This window comes from Lissotriton helveticus, chromosome 11 (genome assembly GCF_964261635.1).
Source record: "Lissotriton helveticus chromosome 11, aLisHel1.1, whole genome shotgun sequence".
Classification (NCBI taxonomy): Eukaryota; Metazoa; Chordata; class Amphibia; order Caudata; family Salamandridae; genus Lissotriton; species Lissotriton helveticus.
In genome coordinates, this window is record NC_136072.1 from 3,709,444 (window position 1) to 3,727,328 (window position 17,885).

The 17,885-nt window shown below is 49.1% G+C and overlaps 1 protein-coding gene across 4 annotated transcripts in view; it reads right to left on the reverse strand.

The window, feature by feature from the left end:
• OPA1 (OPA1 mitochondrial dynamin like GTPase) overlaps nucleotides 1-17,885 on the reverse strand; it is a 253,853-nt gene that overhangs the window by 151,982 nt on the left and 83,986 nt on the right. For all 4 annotated transcript variants that reach the window (XM_078666567.1, XM_078666565.1, XM_078666566.1 and 1 more), the window contains 6 exons: nucleotides 13,987-14,061; nucleotides 12,188-12,259; nucleotides 11,931-12,030; nucleotides 5,628-5,758; nucleotides 3,714-3,786; nucleotides 3,549-3,621 (listed from right to left, as the gene is read on the reverse strand). In XM_078666567.1, coding sequence (XP_078522693.1) covers nucleotides 3,549-3,621; nucleotides 3,714-3,786; nucleotides 5,628-5,758; nucleotides 11,931-12,030; nucleotides 12,188-12,259; nucleotides 13,987-14,061 — 524 coding nt within the window. The remainder of the gene's footprint in view (nucleotides 1-3,548; nucleotides 3,622-3,713; nucleotides 3,787-5,627; nucleotides 5,759-11,930; nucleotides 12,031-12,187; nucleotides 12,260-13,986; nucleotides 14,062-17,885) is intronic.

Below are 17,885 nucleotides of genomic sequence, written 5' to 3' on the forward strand. Positions count from 1 at the left end.
TTTTTGCTTTCAAGCTCCATTTGGCCCTTCAAATTCAATTCTGCCATCTTGATCTCATGATCCCTGGTTGCCTGTCTGTCTGCCAGCTCCTCTGGCGACAGGCCTCTGCCAAAGCTAAGAACGCTGTCTGGTTTTTCCAGACCCACAGGATCCACAGGTGCATTCTGATCCTCAGGTGCCTTCCTAGATTCAATCCAGGCTCTCATGGCCTTGTAGAACTCAGGTTTGTTTCTGCATCCTGCGTGTGGAACCTTGAGTTTCCTGCAAAAATAACTCAACTGCTTCTTTGTGTAGTCATCCAGCTTTGATGCGTCCCATTCTAGCCCCTGCGCACTAGAGGCTATGGACTCTCCTCCATCAATGCTGTTTGTGCCAGGCATGTTTGCAACACTAGGGATCTTCTTCTTTAGCAAAATTAAAAAATCAAAAAGTCTGTGGCTAAGTTACTGGACTGTAATCACTATGCAATGGTCAGTAGCTAAGGTAAAACACTGCAAATGTAAATTCGCGAATCCCCACCGCTGCGTCCAATGTAGGAAGGGGGAGTCTCTGGTTGGCGCAGTGCAACACTGGCGACAAGCAGGGCCTCTCCCTTCCTCGTCAGGGCTGAGGGTTACCTTCAAGACAACCTCTGCTTACCCTCTAGGTAGTGTGGCTTAAGCAGTCTTAGGCTAATCTCTGGGGCATGTAGGGTTAAACATTTGCAATATTACACCAACACCACCAACCCACCACACAATGACACCAAACTGTATTTGTAAAAATATATGTTCTTTATATAAATCTCAAGCAGGCTTGTAAATACAGTCTTGGTTACTTCAAATGCAGGTTCCAGTTACTCTTTATGAAAAAGGCACAGTTCTTGAATAAATGCGGTCTTTCGGGCCTTCTGCCCAGCTTTAGAAAGGTTCCAGTGTCTTATAGCGCTTCAAGGCGCTTCCCGCTGTCTCCGCTCTTGAAATGAGTCACCCTTCGGGGCTCGACTCGGGGAGAGGGGGCCGCGGGCCTCGGAAAGCGTCAGGCGGGGCCTCGGGGGCCAAGAGCAGAGCGCGCCTCTGACTCTGGGGCGGCTCGCGCTGCCAAGCAAGCAGCAGCTGCGAGGCTCCCGGGGTGCCTGAGATCAGACCGCGCGGTGCGAGCTCAGATTGCAGGACGCTCGCGCCGCGGAGGGGGCAAAGACAGTACCTTTCACTTCTTGTGGTGATCCTCGGAGAGGGCGGCTGAAGGGGGAGCTGTCCCACGTCGCGTTGCTTCCTTGACGGGCGATGCGAGCTGCGGCTCGAGGCAGCAGGTCACGGGTCACCCAGGGCGGCGGTGCTCGATGGGGGCACAGGTCCTTTTCACTCAGTCTTCTCGTCCGTCCTGACGGCGGCGGCTGGGTGTGGCGCAGTGGCAGTACGGTCCCCAAGTGCGGGACGTACCCAGCCAAAGTGCCGGTCGCGGTGATGTCCCTTCAGCGGGGCAGCAGGCCAGACGCTGATAGCGAGGGAGATGACAAGGGCGGCAGTCCGTCTTTGCGGGGGAATCTACGGCGCTTGTGCCCAGTAGACTCCGGTGCTTGGACCGGACGGGTCCTCCGTTACTTTGCTCTCGTGGGGCCAGGTGCAGATGCCGTCACGGTGTTCAGGCCAGCGGCGGGCTGGGCTTCACGTTGTTATGGCGATCTGCTCACCCACGGTCACGGTGTGCAGGGGGCTTGATGCTCTCGTCTTCCTCAGACAGCGCTGCAGCGATAAGCAGCACACACAGCAGATGCTTTGGTCAGGGGTTAGCGCTCACTGTTCCTGGAGCGCTGGTCAGGGGGCAAGTTCAGCAGCAAGCCCTTGGAGATCTTTTAGCAGAGTTTGGCACAAAGTTCAAAATAAAGTAAAAGTCTCTTGTAGTCTTTTTCTCTTCCTCTCCTTTGGCAGCAAGGCACCAGACACAGGCCAGAGTCAGCACTCCTCCTTGTAGTCCTTCCAGGTCCTTCTCTTCGGGCAGAGTTTCTCTTGTAGCACAAACAGGATCTAATTTACAAGGAGCAGGGCTCCTACTTTTATACCCAGTTTCTTTTGTTCTAGCAAGCCAGGGGGGCCTCTGCATAACTGCTCCAGTCTCTGAGTACTTGTTGTGGGTACTTATGACTTCTGCATTCAGTGTGAGGGCAGGCACATCAGCCGCTCCCCAGGGGGGCGGAGCCGGCATTGAGAGGGCAGGAGTGGCCTGAGCACTTTGTTTACAAGCTTCGGTCCTTCCTGGGCCAGGTGCAGGCTGAGTCATCAGTCGCTCCCCAGGAGGGCGGAGCCAGCATTGTGGTGGCAGGGGCACAGCCTGATGCATCATTCAGGGGAAACTCCCACCACCCATTAAGGGGTCCTCCTGCTAATCACTACCTGTCAACTCCCAGCCCTGTCACTCACACACACCAGACAGTCAGATCCACATCCAAGCAGAGGCGGGCTGAAATGGTTAGGCAAGCAAATGCTAACTTTCTAAAAGTAGCATTTGCAAACACAGGATATTAAAATAAACTTTACTAAAAGAAGTATTTTATTATTCTGAGTCCAGGCATACTAAACACGACTTTCTACCATGTTCCCTGAGCCTGCTGGGATTATAGAGTGTAATAATTCCAGCAGCCCATCTGGCCTAGAAGGGAACAGGTAGCCTTACAATAGTGAAAAACGACTTTGGCAGTAATTCACTATTAGAACATGCCACACACATCAGGGCATGTTCTACCTTACACTTACAATGCACCCTGCCCTCTGGCCTACCATAGGGGTGACTAATATGAAGGTTAAGGGAAGGTTTAGGGGCTGGCAAGTGTGTGCACTTGCCCAGCCAGGGTGACAGTACCAGACTGCACGCAGGTTCTGCAATGGCAGACCCTAGACACATTTTAAGGCTGCTTCTGTGGGTGGCGCAACCAGCGCTGCAGGCCCACTAGCAGTATTGGCATTCACAAGCCCTGGCACTCCTGGTGCACTTTACTAGGGACTAACAGTGAATCCAATGAACCAATCATGGACATCAATCATATGTACACTTTACAGTAGGGAGCACTTGCACTGCGGCACGGGTTGGCCGTGGCGCAGTGCCCTGAGTAGCAGACACCATCAAAACATTGGAGGCACAACAGCAAAAAGTGGAAGGGAAACTCACGCCAAGGTGCCAGGTCTAACACCGCCTTCGTCTGATCTTGGTAAGGGAGCACCAACTGAGTATCGTCGGCAATGTGGATTATTATTATTATTATTATTATAAAGACATAAAAAGTTCTTGGTGGTTAAAATGATACCAAGAAAAGTGCCAATAAACCTTTATGGTGGGCAAGAAAAGAAGAGAAAGGGAAATGTCACAGAAGAAATTGTTTACATAATTTTGGTGAGTACATCTCTAAAGTTCATGAGTCTCCCTGGACAAGCTTTAAGTGTTGTCAGACAACACCGGGCATGCAACTCTGTTGTAGGAAGTCATCCAGGCCACTAGATGGCAAGCTGCTTACTTTGAGAGACAAAACAATATGAAAACATTAGCACACCTAAGAAACACAAGAAAGAGCTTACTTAACAAGTTTAGAGGCCTGGAAAAATTCCTCTTCGTAGTCTTTTATGGAATCAATACTTTCAGAGCTGTTCCCTAGAAACAGAAAAAACTGTTTAAGTGGCATCAGTTGACGTGGGGACGTCATTATCTCAAGCAATATTTGTTTTGCGGACACTGGAACTTACCTTTTCCTGTGACAACGGCAAAATAGCCCAACGCCTTCATTGGAAAGAGTTTGCCTTCGATTATCTGTTGAATCTACAATATTATGAACAAAATGTGAGCTGAAAGTTATGTGACTTTACAATGTTTAAGCTTGTCATCACATCGGAGCATTCCACGCTTATAGGAGTTTGTGTCACTACAACTCCAGATGCTCTTTCTGCTGAAAAAACTACACTGGCCTTTCAAAAGCCAGATAAAGGGGAAGAAATACATTGCCGTGTGAGCGATTAAAGAAATGATGTTTCTTTCCTGTAATGATAAATTGCTACAATCTTTAGACCCTGGTCCTGAACAGACACATATCCATCTACTCCTGTGACTGTTTCTCATATTAGCTTGGTGTCCAGCCGCACAACAGGCCGGCCTCAATAAAGGCGACTCCGCTCTGCCAGGACACAAGGTCGCTGAGGCAATGCGGATATGTCAACAACCTGATGTTTAGTTTCTTCAAACAGATTTGAAAGAGCAAGGACTTCCCATCTGACTCCATCGGCTGTGAAATCTAAATCACTGCACAAGCTGCAGCCTAATTACAGAAGGGACGAGGTCCCAACAGATTGAGTTACTAGGATTGCAATGCCCACAGTATGGCTGAGAAGACGATATGACCAAAAAAGTCAAAGAGTTTCAGCTGTCCTGACTGGTTGAAATGTTCCAGCATTTGTTTGCTGTGGAGTGTTCAGGACAATCGGACGGCTGTGCAACAAGGATCCACTCTGCGCTGGGAGGGCCCGTGGTGAGCAGAACGGTGGCACCCGTCACGATGTGCAAGAACATCGGGCTTCCAAGAGTCCAAGGATTCATAGCTTGACCCTGGTTAGTCTTTTCATTCACAGCGGTCCGTTGGGGACCAGCTACGGAGGTCTGGGGCGCGCGCCCACAGGATCTCTTAACAAGTTACACCTGTTGCCTCCTGTTGGAGGTGAAAATAAGTTGCTTACCTGTAAACTGTGGTTCTCCAGTATTGGGGTATATTTCATAGATTCACATGCTTGAATCATTCCCCGTTGTGCCACTTCGATGACGGGGAATGATTCAAGCATGTCAATCTACGAAAGATACCCCAATACTGGAGAATAAAATTGAAATTGTCTAGAGAATGCAAGCAATAAATCCTATCTGGATATAAATTGGATATTATGTCCTGGGATCTTTGAAAAGTACGTGATAATGATCACAATATTAAAGTCAGTGATCGGTTACGTTAAGTAAGCGTTAAACGGCTGCCCTGCAGGCGTCGGAGAGCAGCGATCCCAGGCGCAGCTTCTCCTTGGAATAAAGGAGGTGGAGGAGGTCAGCAAGGTCGGGACTATGTACAATGCTGTTTAAGTAAGAAGGTAAATGTTGCACCTTTTGTTACCAATTTAAACTATCATAATAATATATGAGAAAAACATTATTTGATCAACTGTGCGCAGAGTAACCACACAACTCGATATGCCAAAGACATTACAGGCTTCCGTGCTCCGTTTGCTCACAGGTGCATGACCTAAACCAACCAAACCCAGACAACTTCTCTTAGAATGGACTGACTAGTAAACTGAAAGCCAGAGTTGGAAAACTGGTTTCCTGTGGAAATCGCCCAGTTTAGATTTCCTGCTCTAAACGTACGAGATCTTCATTGGGATCATACAGCCCACATCTGAGATGAGCCCGCTACAGGACATCCGCACTAAATAGCCTGGTTTCTATGGAGACCGAGAGAAACGCAACACATCAGCACAAACATAAGATCCCTTGTTGTACGGCAAGGCTATAAACAAAGTCATGACAAAACAGACCTTTGTGAAGTTCTTACATTCACTTTAACACCACAGCATATTACAACCCCCACTTGACCAGTTTCAGCATACGGAGGAGACATGCGCACTCACCCGGTTTGGGCTCGCTACATTTTTCTCAGCGAGGTCCACTTTTGTTAACACAAAGATCGTCCGCTTTCCCTGAGGGTCCATTTGACTGACGAGGTCTGTGACGATGCTACGCTCAGCATCCACGGATCCATCTTTAAGAGAACGGTAAAAACATCAGCAAATCCCCAAAAGGAGCACAAGCTAATAGAAAAGGGTTCACAGACACAAACTATGAATCGGGAGAACAAATGAGCAGGGCTTATTCAAATCTATGCTTCCTGTTGCATGTTATAATAAATACGTAGAGTTGTGAAATTTCAAACATGAATTATACAACTATAAAGAACTAGAAGATGTCCCTGCCCTCAGCCAACTGGAAGGCATCATGATCAAGTGAGTAACAGAGCACGTGTACCACGCGACCCACAATAACTTATGAAGAGGATCATAGACGAATAAAACCTCAACCCAAGTTTATGAGCATAAACATAAGGGGCCCCCAAGGAAATGGGAGGCAAAACAAGAGGCGGAGGGAGAGTGGAAGGAACATAGGATCTCCATGCCAAAAACCTCAGGGCAAGAGATAAGTAAAAGCGTGCAACCCAAATAGAAAAATGCACTAGAACAGACCTACACACCGTGCCCCAGACGCAGGCGAGCCAGAGCATCCCTCAAGACGGCCAAGACCACCTGCGAGGAGGCATGTAGGCAGAACACCACCTGAAAGGTAGTCGCAGAACGGGGAGGATGGGTGGGCGTTAAGGAATCTGCGGCTACACTGTGTCTCAACCAGATACATCGTTACCGCAGGTAAGTAACTCGTTCATCGGATAGAGACATCTAGCCGCAGATTCCTTAACTTATAATAGATACCAAAGTCATACCCCATTGGAGGGAGGTCTGTCACTGAAAACCCACCAAGTTCCAAGAGAAGGAATTAGTCAATAACATTGACCAAAACACAGTGGGGACAGCAAATGACAGCACGGCCGACAGACTCATGAAGCTCCGCAGGGAAGCTATGAGAAGGGGAGGCAAAGGCACCATCATCCCATCATCCTGCAGAAGACAGATGAGAAGACAGTCGTCCAGGCAGAATAAAAGAAGGAAAAGCACGGAACCAAGAAGGCCAGTGCATGATGGAAGAATGTGAAAAACCTCTGGAAAAAGAAGTGCTACCTAACACCAGAACCCAAGGATTCACAATAAACACCGTCCCAAGGAGGGAAGAGACAGTAGGTCAGCGTCAGAGCAGACAAACGAAGCACACATGACAGAGGATGCCAAAAAAAGGAAGGTGAGGGAACAACATCACCATGCCTAGATATACAGAACCGTGGCCACCAGAAGAAACATGCATGTGGATGACATGATGCACACTTAGAGACAGTGGGTACCATGAACCCTACACCACGCCTATGCAAAAACCAGAGGACTGAGGTATCAGGAAGTCGAGCCGTCCACCGTACCCAAAGGCGCCAACGGTGAAGGAGAGCCAGGGGAAAAAACCCGGTAGGTGACACAGAGGTCGAGAGAGAGAGATCGAGAGAGAAAGATCGAGATCGAGAGAGAGAGGTCGAGAGAGAGAGGTCGAGAGAGAGAGGTCGAGCGCGAGAGAGGTCGAGCGAGAGAGAGGTCGAGCGAGAGAGAGAGATTGAGAGAGAGGTCGAGAGGTCGAGCGGAAGAGATCGAGAGGTCGAGAGATCGAGAGAGAAGTAGAGAGATCAAGAGAGAGAAAGAGAGACCGAGAGAGAGACCGAGAGAGAGACCGATAGAGAGACCGAGAGAGATCGAGAGAGATATCGAGAGAGATCGAGAGAGAGATATAGAGATCGAGAGACAGAGAGAGAGAGAGAGAGAGAGGGGGGGGGGCAAGGAACCCTAACACCAGACACGTGGAGTTTAGTAAACATGCATGCAGTAAGCTTTACCCCTTGAAGCAGGGGGAAGAACCCAGAAAGCATGCCGCAGGGTAAGATTCCACAGCAGGTGCCAACAGCACCAGTGCGGAGTGGGACACACCAATGGCAAGATAACCAAAAGCGACTGCATCCCGTCAACAAGGAAGGAACTCTGGCCTCTCGTGAGACAAACGGGGATACCGACCACACACCTCACGAGGAAGAGTGAAAAATACACAGACAGAAGGTAGACAGAAAAGAAGCCTTAACACGGGCAGTGGCGACAGAGAACCACAACCAGCGAAAGATCTCGAGTGGAACATAGACCACAGCGAGTCATAAACCGCAGCAACAGCCCAGCGGCTGAAGCTGCTAACCCTCAGCGGGGCAAGCAATAAAGGGACCGGAGTCCCTGCCAGGGGAGAAAAGATGGAAAGAGAAAACTAGGCAACGCACAACAGTGACGTAACTAGCGGACAGTCCACTGCCTATAGACAAAAAACTCCACTGGGCTCGAGCCATGAGAGAAGACACAAACACATCCCCACACCAGGAATGGGCCCGAAGAGAACATAGCCAGGACAGAGGTGCAAGGAACACCGTGGACACCCTGTGACCGCGAAAACATCGGGTGTATATATAGAAAACAGTGAAACTGTTCCGGGGTGGAACAGAACGACACAACCTCGAGGGGCACGGGCTGACAGGCAGAAAGAGCACAGCGAAGCCAAAAGAACATGCCATGGAGAGCCAGGCATAGCAGAAAGCAGAAGAGGGCTACGGTCCAACCCGTAGAGGATAACCCCAAACCTGTGAGGCTTAGCAGCGGGGCGTCCCACCAGTCAAAAGACCTGGGCGAACCAGGAAACCCACAGCAGAGACGGAATAGAAGCAGGCTGCAGAAAACCCCACGGAAGCCTTTGAAACTTCCCGTTGCAGCAGCTATACAATAGCTAACAAGTACCCGACATAGGGTATGGCACATCCCTACAAGCAAGGGACACCTCTTAAGACAAGCTCTTAGGCTGTAGCAAAAGAAAGGTAAGCCGGTGAATAGCCGCACAGTCCGAGTAATGATGACTTGAACCCAAATAAAGGCACTTACCAAACAAGGCAGTGACAAGATTGCAACCAAATACAAGGTCCACACAAGGACAAGAAACTAAAGCAGTGACAAGCCTGCAACCAAACTCAAATCCACACAAGGAGTAGAGAACATAGAACTCATGGAAACTCAGACATGAGACGTTGAAACGCCGAGTCTGCATGTTCGTCGAACAAGTAGGTCCCATCAAAGGGCAAATCTCGAAGATGCTCCTGGACATTGGCAGGAAAACATCCATCGCGAAGCCAGGCATGGCGATGCAGAGCAACGGACCGGGCCATAGCACGACCCACCGTGTCCATGGCTGATCGGATGGAAAAATGCGCCATTTCCTGCCCGTCACGAATCAACCGATCCAGTTCAGACTGAGGAACCTTCGTTAGAGAAGGGAGGAGGGGAGCTCGACCCAGTCCCAAAGAGCAGCGTGGCCCGTGCAAACACACAAGGCGTGTTCAGGGATCGAAGGCCTGCACATGGCGGCTACAAGACTCCAACCAGCCAGACTCCCAAGTGGAGGAGGGGCAGAAGGCAACGAGCCCGAAGATGCCTGAAGCACCGGCCCCTGAGCCCTAGGATAAAGGGACAAACAGATATTATCATCTGGAGCTGGGCGATGTCGATGCGCAATGGCACGATCCACCGGGTCCCCCGAAGAGGGCCTCTCCCAAGCCCCCAAAAGGCAACAAGGGCTCTATGTCCACGCTGCCCTGATGGAAGAACTCCAGCAAGGAATCAGAGGGCAATGACTGGGGGGTCGGGCGCAGTTGTAAGATGTCTGTAGCCCTGCAAACCGCCCTCACAAACTCGGCACTAGCCACCGTGGCCATTCGAGGCGGCGACAACAGGTCATCGGTTCAACAAAAATAGGGACACTTGTGGGCTTATTTATAGAGGTCCAACATAAATGCCCGCTCAGATCATGTTAACCAAAGGTATGTAGTTCCTCTCGTAGAATATGCTCAGGATCAAAAGTAAGCCAAGCTTATCTTGGTTAGTAGATTACTAACTCGGTGCGAATCGGTGCAGGAAAGAGTATGGGAATTCCTTCTTTCGGAACTAGGGTCCTCACACACCCAGCAAGCTAGGTGTCATGCTTCATTATATGGACATGCTCCTCGTCTGACCAACAGGCATGAAACATGTTGACCTGGAGAGTTGAACATAGCCTAAACTAAATCTTAGAGTTAGATATGCTGCCACTCGATATATTTTAACGAGGTGGATAGCCAGCCAGAATAAAATATTTATTTGGACTATCCCACTTCTTTTAAATCACCCTTACAAAACATCTACACATTTCAGCCCACACACCCACACTGCATCATACGACAAGGAACAAAAGATCTCAGATAAAGAGCCCCTTCATGGTTACCCATTGGGTATTGCAGCGCCGACCCAACGAGGAGCAGGTCCATATGATGAAGAATGACACCTAGCTTGCAGGGTGAGGGAGGACCCTAGTTCCGAAAGAAGGAATTCCCACACTCTTTCCTGCACCAAATCCCACCGAGTTAGTAATCTACTAACCAAGATAAGCTTGGCTTACTTTTGCTCCCGACAATAGGTCATCCACAGGGGATGGCATGAGGCTAATCCTGCCACCAAAACACAGTGGCTGTACAGCCCTAGGGCATCCAAGGCCCTGCCAATACAGGGGGGCCTGGTCCGGGGGACAACAAAACAAACCAGGGGGTGGCGAGCCTCCTCAGTAGCATCCTCCCCACCCTTCACCAACCGAGGAATGGTTGGGGAGGGCACCGGCGTCAGCTCGATGTGGAGAGCTCCCGAAGAAGCCTCACCGTCCGGCGGGGGACAGCCGTCGACACGACCACCGGCGTCGAACAGCGTTGAGACAGCGTCAACTCGACGTCGAGAGCCCCAGAAAGAGCCTCGTCCACCGGCGTCGACGGGACCTCCACAGAGGTGGAAACCTGTGGTGAGGAACGGAGTCAACTGAGGGGCGAGAGCTGTGCTGCAGCCGCAACTGGCGTCGATGCAGGGAGCCACACAGGGATGTGCAAAGACAACCTGGAAGGCTTGGTCGTGCGAGGAGGAAGCCCCGACGAAGCAGCAACTCCGGAATCGGAGTCAGGGTGCTCGACCGGCGTTGAGGGAGAACCCGCCGGCGAAGCCCCAATCTGAACCCCAACCCCCTCTATGGGACCTGAAGGCGCGCCAGGGAGCGGGGGTGACCCAAAGATGGACAGCAAGGCCCAAGAATAGGCCTCCATCTGGGCCCTTGTCGCCCCAGCGCCAGGAAACGGCGGGTAGGTGGGGGTCGACTCCTCAGGATCCGTGTTCTGTAGAGATCAGGAGCAACGGGCCCCACCGTCGCGTGAGGTCGGCGACCTCTGCAACTTTTTTCTTATGCTTACCAGTGGCAGGAGAACGACGTCCGCAGGAACGACTCCGCGACCTGTCCCGAAGCGCTCCCCCAGCACGAGAAAGAGACCGGTGACGTGGGGGCTCTGAACGATACTTCCGGTGGGTCAGCAACTTCATGCGATGTTCCCGCAAGGACTTCGGCTTCAGCCGGCGCACTCCTCCGAGTTGTGGTGCTCGCCCAAGCACCACATATAGATTGTATGTGGATCCATCGCCGACATCTTCCACGAACAAGAGTCTCACGTTTTAAAGCCCGAAGGCATCACACACTGTTCCCAGACGCCAAAAGGCGTCGAGAAGGCCTGAAAATCAAAAACAGGCCAGAGGTAACCGCTTCTCCAGATCCGCGTTGGGACGCTGAAAAGAAGAAAACTGACGTCAGCACGCAGGGGAGTTGGGGGGCCTATATGGCTCCATTGACGTCACTTCCGTGGACGACATCAGGACGGAGCCGGACGGTGCCGCCCCGGCGTGCAGAGGTACTGCTGGGGAAAATGTTTTTCCAGATCCAGTCTGACGCCCGGGGAATATTCTAAGTTAAGGAATCTGCAGCTAGACTCTCTCTATCAGATGGTGAATTTACTAGGTGTAAATATTAACTTTTGATATCGTTCCTATCCTTTTCATCTACTACATACTGCCGGAGTTATGACTGCGCATTTTAAAGCCACTAACTGGTAGATCAGTGCATGAGTTTCCTTTACATAATGTACGTTCAAGGTACTTCGTTTCTCACCACAGGTGATCAACCTGCATCTTCTTTGCATGAGGAAGTGTTTAGAAGATTACAGGCCACATCTACCTCTGAGCTAACGCTGCATATTGCTTACTGACATAGAACAAACATGTACCAGGCATCGATAAGAAACTGAATTAACACATTTTCACCAAAGGCTTATTCTTCAAAGTAGATCAGGACATAGCTGGGGTTACCTTGGATACAGAGAATGATGGCATTGGGGTTCAGCATGTACGCCTTGCTGATGCTGAAGATGGTCTCCTTGGTGTCAGCAGCCATGCCAGCAGTCACAGTCTTCAGAAAAAGATACAGCAGAGAGAGACATGTCAGGAGCCCGTCTATTCCCACAGCACGCCGAGGCACTCAGCAGCAGCAAAGAGAGAGACAAGTCAGGAGCCCGTCTATTCCCACAGCACGCTGAAGCATTTAGCAGCCGCAGCAGAGTACTTACACTGATGATGCCAGGCAGGTCTACTAACACCATCCTCTGAAGGCCGGGCCCTTTCACGCTCAGGGAAATTGTCTGAAAACACAAGAATGTATAGAATTGAGGATCGAGCTATGTTCACGTTCATCGGAGCGCAACTATAAATGCAGAGCGTGATTTGGGTACTCTTTATTCCAATGTAATATAATTATTCATTAGGAGATCATCTAATCGAGGATTCTGGAGTGTAACATCTTCAAGAACTCAGAATGACTTCCGAGGACCGAAGATATATTAAGAAAACGCATCACAAAAACACTGGTGTAGACGGGATGTGTTTAAATAACTACTCCCTAGATCTGGCTTTACTTACAGGGTGTATTTATTCTTACCACACCAAACATTTCAACCCAGTGTCCAAGAACCCATTTTTCTCTTTGTTATAGCAATTCACAAACGCCCGTTTAGGGTATTTGAATATCAGCTGTGTGCTTTGAGCATGGTATGAGGTTACTTTCCCAGATTTGCAGTTACCAAGCTCACTAGGCTGACACTTAACATTACCTACCCCATACAAAGATTATCCTTTTGGTATCACTGTTCAGCCAATTGAAAGAGCAGTAAAAGATTGTGACAAATGAGCTTCTACAGTGCAACACGAAGTACGTCCAAAACAAGCTTGTGCAACTCTTCTTACAGGGCGGTCCCGCCCCCAAGACTTTCTTGTCCAGCATCTACCTTGCGATACTGGTGTCTCTCAACTGAAAACAGGGCGACAAACAGTTGACAACAAATCCTATCCAAAGCGGTTCACACAATAGCATCAGATTACTTTGACAATATACTGACCTAGTCCACACTCACCTGGAACTTACAATACACAACCAGAACAAGCAGGTCAGAACTGAAACCTCCTTATGCAGCACAGTCCAGAACCCTGTACTCCGAGGCTCATCAAAGGAATTCTCCATATTCTCGGATCCAATGATGCTTATGTAGAGTTCAAAACTCCCTAAAATTGTCACCTCATGTGATCGGAAGGAAAGAACTAACGATGCGCATACTACTGAGCATAAACAGGCGCTTTGTGTAACTGTACCGGGTTTCTGTTGGTGTTTCTCGGTCTATTCTTCAGAAGCAGCATCCTTGTACAAGACCTCAGTCACCACTAGTGTCTCTGCTTTCATCCTAGCTGCATCGCTGCACGATTTTTTATGTTGCAGTTTTGTATCTTAAAGATATGTACGGAGGAATGCACAGATATTTACAGAGCACAGCCTGAGCTAGGGGAAATCGAACACTATACCTGATAAGGTGGTGATTGGAGACTCGTCACACCGCATTGTACAGTGTGAGGAGCCTCCAAGGGGAACACTGGGAACAGGGCTGAAAGGCAGGGGAAGTGACAGATTAGAACAAGAAGGGTTTTTTAAGACCAATACGTGGGTTGCCTTCTTAGCACATCAACTGTGGTCCTCGATCTGCATCTGCACATTGGAGGTGGACGGGTTTAAACAAACAGAGGTCTCGGTATGTTCAATGTTTGTCACTCAAAGTCGAAATCCAGGCTCTGGGCCAGGTTTCTCATCCAAAATCTGGAAAATAGACTCCGAGCCATGCGGTAAGCAATGACTTCTACTCGTTGGCCACACAGTATCCCCAAAACAAGCTCTGAAGGCGCAGTCTGCTTACTCAGCAGAGGTACAGTACGAGAGCACAATTCTAAGACCGCTGCAATAATCGGCAATATTGGGGCATCCGAAGCATTACAGATAAAAGGAGCAGTCTGCCGGGGCTCAGACACACAAATAATTGCTACTTACCTCAGCACTGACAGTCTGTCCTTCTTTCACACTCTTCCTCATTCTTATTTCTATTTCATGCCTCAGAGCGGCCAGCTGTTTAAAAGAACAAGAAAAACAATTAGGCATCAGAGTACGCGGCAAGAACAGGCTTATAATCTGAATGCTGCTTGGAAGATTTTAGCCAACATGACCAAAGCTTATACAGAACGTCATCCAAACCCTTTGAAACAGTAAACAGTGTCTGCTTTTTACTAGAATCCCAGTACGAAATGATGCGGCTCATTATATACTTTTGTTTGTGTGAAATTGCAAACTATTTTGACAATGTGGTTCTAATTTCCTATTTTATGTATAATCCTGAACGTCCCAGCACGCAAAGTGGAGCTGGATAAAACATCAGGTCAATTTGACAGCATCACCCAGGACACTGGGCGACTTGCGTCCAAGTCCCAACCATTGTCACAAAAGTCTATACTTGCGTATGCCTACTTCCCCTCCTGGGCTATAGGTCACCTACCAGGACTCCCCAGCCATCTCTATCTTGGGATTTTCTTTCAATTTGACTCCAGATGCAATCCATCTACTTGCAGTCGGCCTTGAGGCCTATGCAGTTGTTTCTTGGCCTTCCTCTTTCCCTTTCCCCTTGAGAGGTCAGGACTTGCCAGGTGGTGTTTGAGGCGAGCTTGCGGAGGGTGTGACCCATCCAGCCCCTGCATCTTTCCAGGATATCTTCATGAGCAGGGAGAGTTGGACAGTCTGCTGCTATAAGTCGTTTTCTGATGGGGTTTGACCAGCGGTTTTGGAGAATTTCCCTTAGACAGGTCGGGGCTCTATTAGTGGTGTTCACTGTTGTCCTCTAAGGTTTTGCTCAACATAGAACAATCAATTGGTGTTAAAAAGCATGATCTTGGTTTGCAGCGTTTGCTCCTTGAAGCTCCAGATCCTCTTCAGCTCAATGAAGGCAGCCCTTACTTTGCAGGGTCTTTCCTTGACATAGGCAGGTGTCAGTGATGCCCTGCTGGTCTAGACACTGCCGAGGCAGGTGAAAGCTCAACCTCTTCCCGTGCATTACTCACAAGAGTAACTGCAGTTGTGCTGGCCGTGTTAACCTTCAGGATCTTGGTTTTTCCACTGTGGATGTTGAGGCCAAGTGGTGCTGACGTGGCAACCACATTTTTAGTCTTCTCTTGCATCTGCAGATGGGTATGGGCGAGTAGGACTAGGTCGTCTGCAAAGTCCAGGCCGTCGGGCAGTGTCCAAGGTGGCCACTGGATTCCATTCCTTCTCCCTGCTGTGGATGCCTTTATGATCCAGTCTACAGCCAGCAGGAAGAGAAAAGGCAAGAGAAAACAATCCTTGTGGACGCTAGTCCTCACTTAGAAGGTTTCTGTATGTTGTCCTTCATGGACTGTCTTGCAGGTCATTCCCTCCTAAAAGCTCCTGATGACTCTTATAAATGTATCTGACACGCCTAGTGGCGGAGGAGTTTCCAAAGAGTCTCAAAGTCCAGGCTGTTGAATGCCTCCTCCAAGCGAAGAAGTGGACATAGAGGGGGAGTTCCATTCCATCGACTGCCCAATGATAATGCGCAGTGTGCAGTCTGGTCTGTGCAGAATCTATCTTTGCGGAAGCCAGCTTGCTGACCTGACTGAGGGCTTACTTGTTCCTTCATTCTGTTCAGGATGACTCTGTGAAACACTATGCCTGGGGTTGATAGAAGAGTTACCCTGTTATAGTTTGCGCAGCTGCTCCGGTCTTTCTTGGGGTTTTTTATCAGATACCCCTCCTTCCAGTCTAATGGAACCTTTTCATCTGCCCAGATCCTTGAAAACATGGGGTAGAGCAGGGCTACTGATGTTACAATGTCTGCCTTTAGTGCCTCTGAAGGAATATTGTCGGTACTGTTCCCCTTTCTCAGATGTTTCTTGGCTGCCGTTTTTCTTCCTTGGTTGGTTTACTTCCTGTCAGCTGGCTGTATGTCTGGTGGAGACTGCAGCATGGGCTGGTTCAGCAGTTCTTCAAAGGGCTCCACCCACCTTCGTTGTTTACCTTCATGACCCATGATGGTCTTTCCAGCTTTGTTTTAAACAGGTCTTTCTGACCTCCTGTATCTGCCGAAGAGTTTCCTTGTTATGTCGTAGAGTTCTTTCAAGTTTCCATGGCTTGCTGCTTCCGGGCCTCTGTGGCAAGACCACTGATAAAACTTTGCTTGTCTGCTCTTAAGTTTTTCCTTGCTTTCTTGTGGGTTTTGGTGTATTCACCTAGAGCGTTCGCTTTTCTGCTCATGTATGGCTGGTGTTGACAGCAGCGTTCTTTTCCTTTCTGTCTTGAATTTTGCGGAGCGGCTCGGAGGAGATCCATTCTCCATGCTAGTGTTCCTTAGAAACCAGTACCTACTGGCAGGTTAACGCCACTGTTTCTTTGATATTTCCACACTGACTTTCTGCTGGGTCTCTGTTGCCCTCTGGTTCTTACAGGACTTGAAGCTTGCTACTGAGGGTGACTGAGTATTCCCTCCGTTTCTGTGCATCTTTGAGGAGGCTGGTGTTATATTGCTGGTTTTTGTTTGTCGATTCCATCCATGCTTTCTTCAGCTTTCGACTCGCCACGACAAGGTTATGGTCTGACGCTACAGCCGCTCCTCATCACTCTCACCAGACTGTTCAGGGCAGAGAGATCTACGAGCCATTTGTGTTCATGTCGCCAAGTCCAAGGTTGCAGATGACTTCTTCGTACCGAGTGTTGTAGCTTCCAATCTTGGCACGGAGGTCCCCGTCAGTATGGTGAGGTCTCTCTCAAGGAATTTCTCCAGGATGGAGTCTGTTGTAAAATCTTTCTTTTTCCTCTCCTTTGCTGTCTTTAGTAGGTGCGTAGCACTGGGTAACATTCACGTTGATCCTCTTTTCTTTGTGTGGAAGGTCGCTGTGATGACTCTCGGACCATGTGCTTCCCATCCAATCAGATCTCTGATGGCTGCTGGCGTTTGCATCTGTGTTACTCGAGTATGTGGGGCGTTCTCTTCCTCATATATAGAATACAGCAGCATTCCTCTTGGAGCCAGTCTTTTCTGTCTGGACTTTGCTCATCTGGCCTCGCTGATGCCATGCAGGGCAAGGCTGTATTTTTTCACCTCCACTGCCACCTGAGCTGTCTTGCCTGTCTCGTTCATGGTCCTCAAGTTCCATGTCCGGATGGTGATGGATTTGGTTGAAAGTTGGTGGATCAGCTTTGGCTTTCACCACAAGGCGTCAAAGCTCTTCGTGAAGGAGATTCCTCTTTACCAAAGGCGGAATGTCTTTTTGGTTGACATTTCGGTAGCTAGGAATTGTCTTAACATGGTGGGGTAGCAAGCCCCACGCATAACCAACAAAAGACTGTAACACAGACTGTAACACACTTTATTACCCAAAGCACTGACTCAGTTGCTGCAGTCTTATTTCTTTGCTGGTGGGTGTGAACCTATCAATGACACTTTACTCTGGTAACGGTCCTGCCAATGCATACAATCTTCATTTCACCAACAAATTAAACATCTGTTGAAAGCAGAAACTCAGAAATCTTTGCAAAATCACCAGAGGGCGATGGAGCAGTTCCAATGGTTCCACTAAAACAAGGAAATAGGAGATGAGGCAGTTTATCCTCTACGTTTTTTTTCAACTAGGCCCCTGCTGCCATTACTTGCCCTTTAGGGACGGCAAACACTCCAAAATAAACCAGGCGGCTTGGTGTTTGAGTATCTCTTACCACACAGGTTCACAGGAAGGAGGAGAAGGATCGCACCCTTTAGAAAGACCAGTGCCAAAAATAAATTGTCATAACAGTCATGTCTGGAGAAAGTATGCACGGATAGAAAAGTAGCATTGACGAAGTGTCGCATATATAGCAAATATTAGAGTGCAATTAAGGTAGAATGGGCA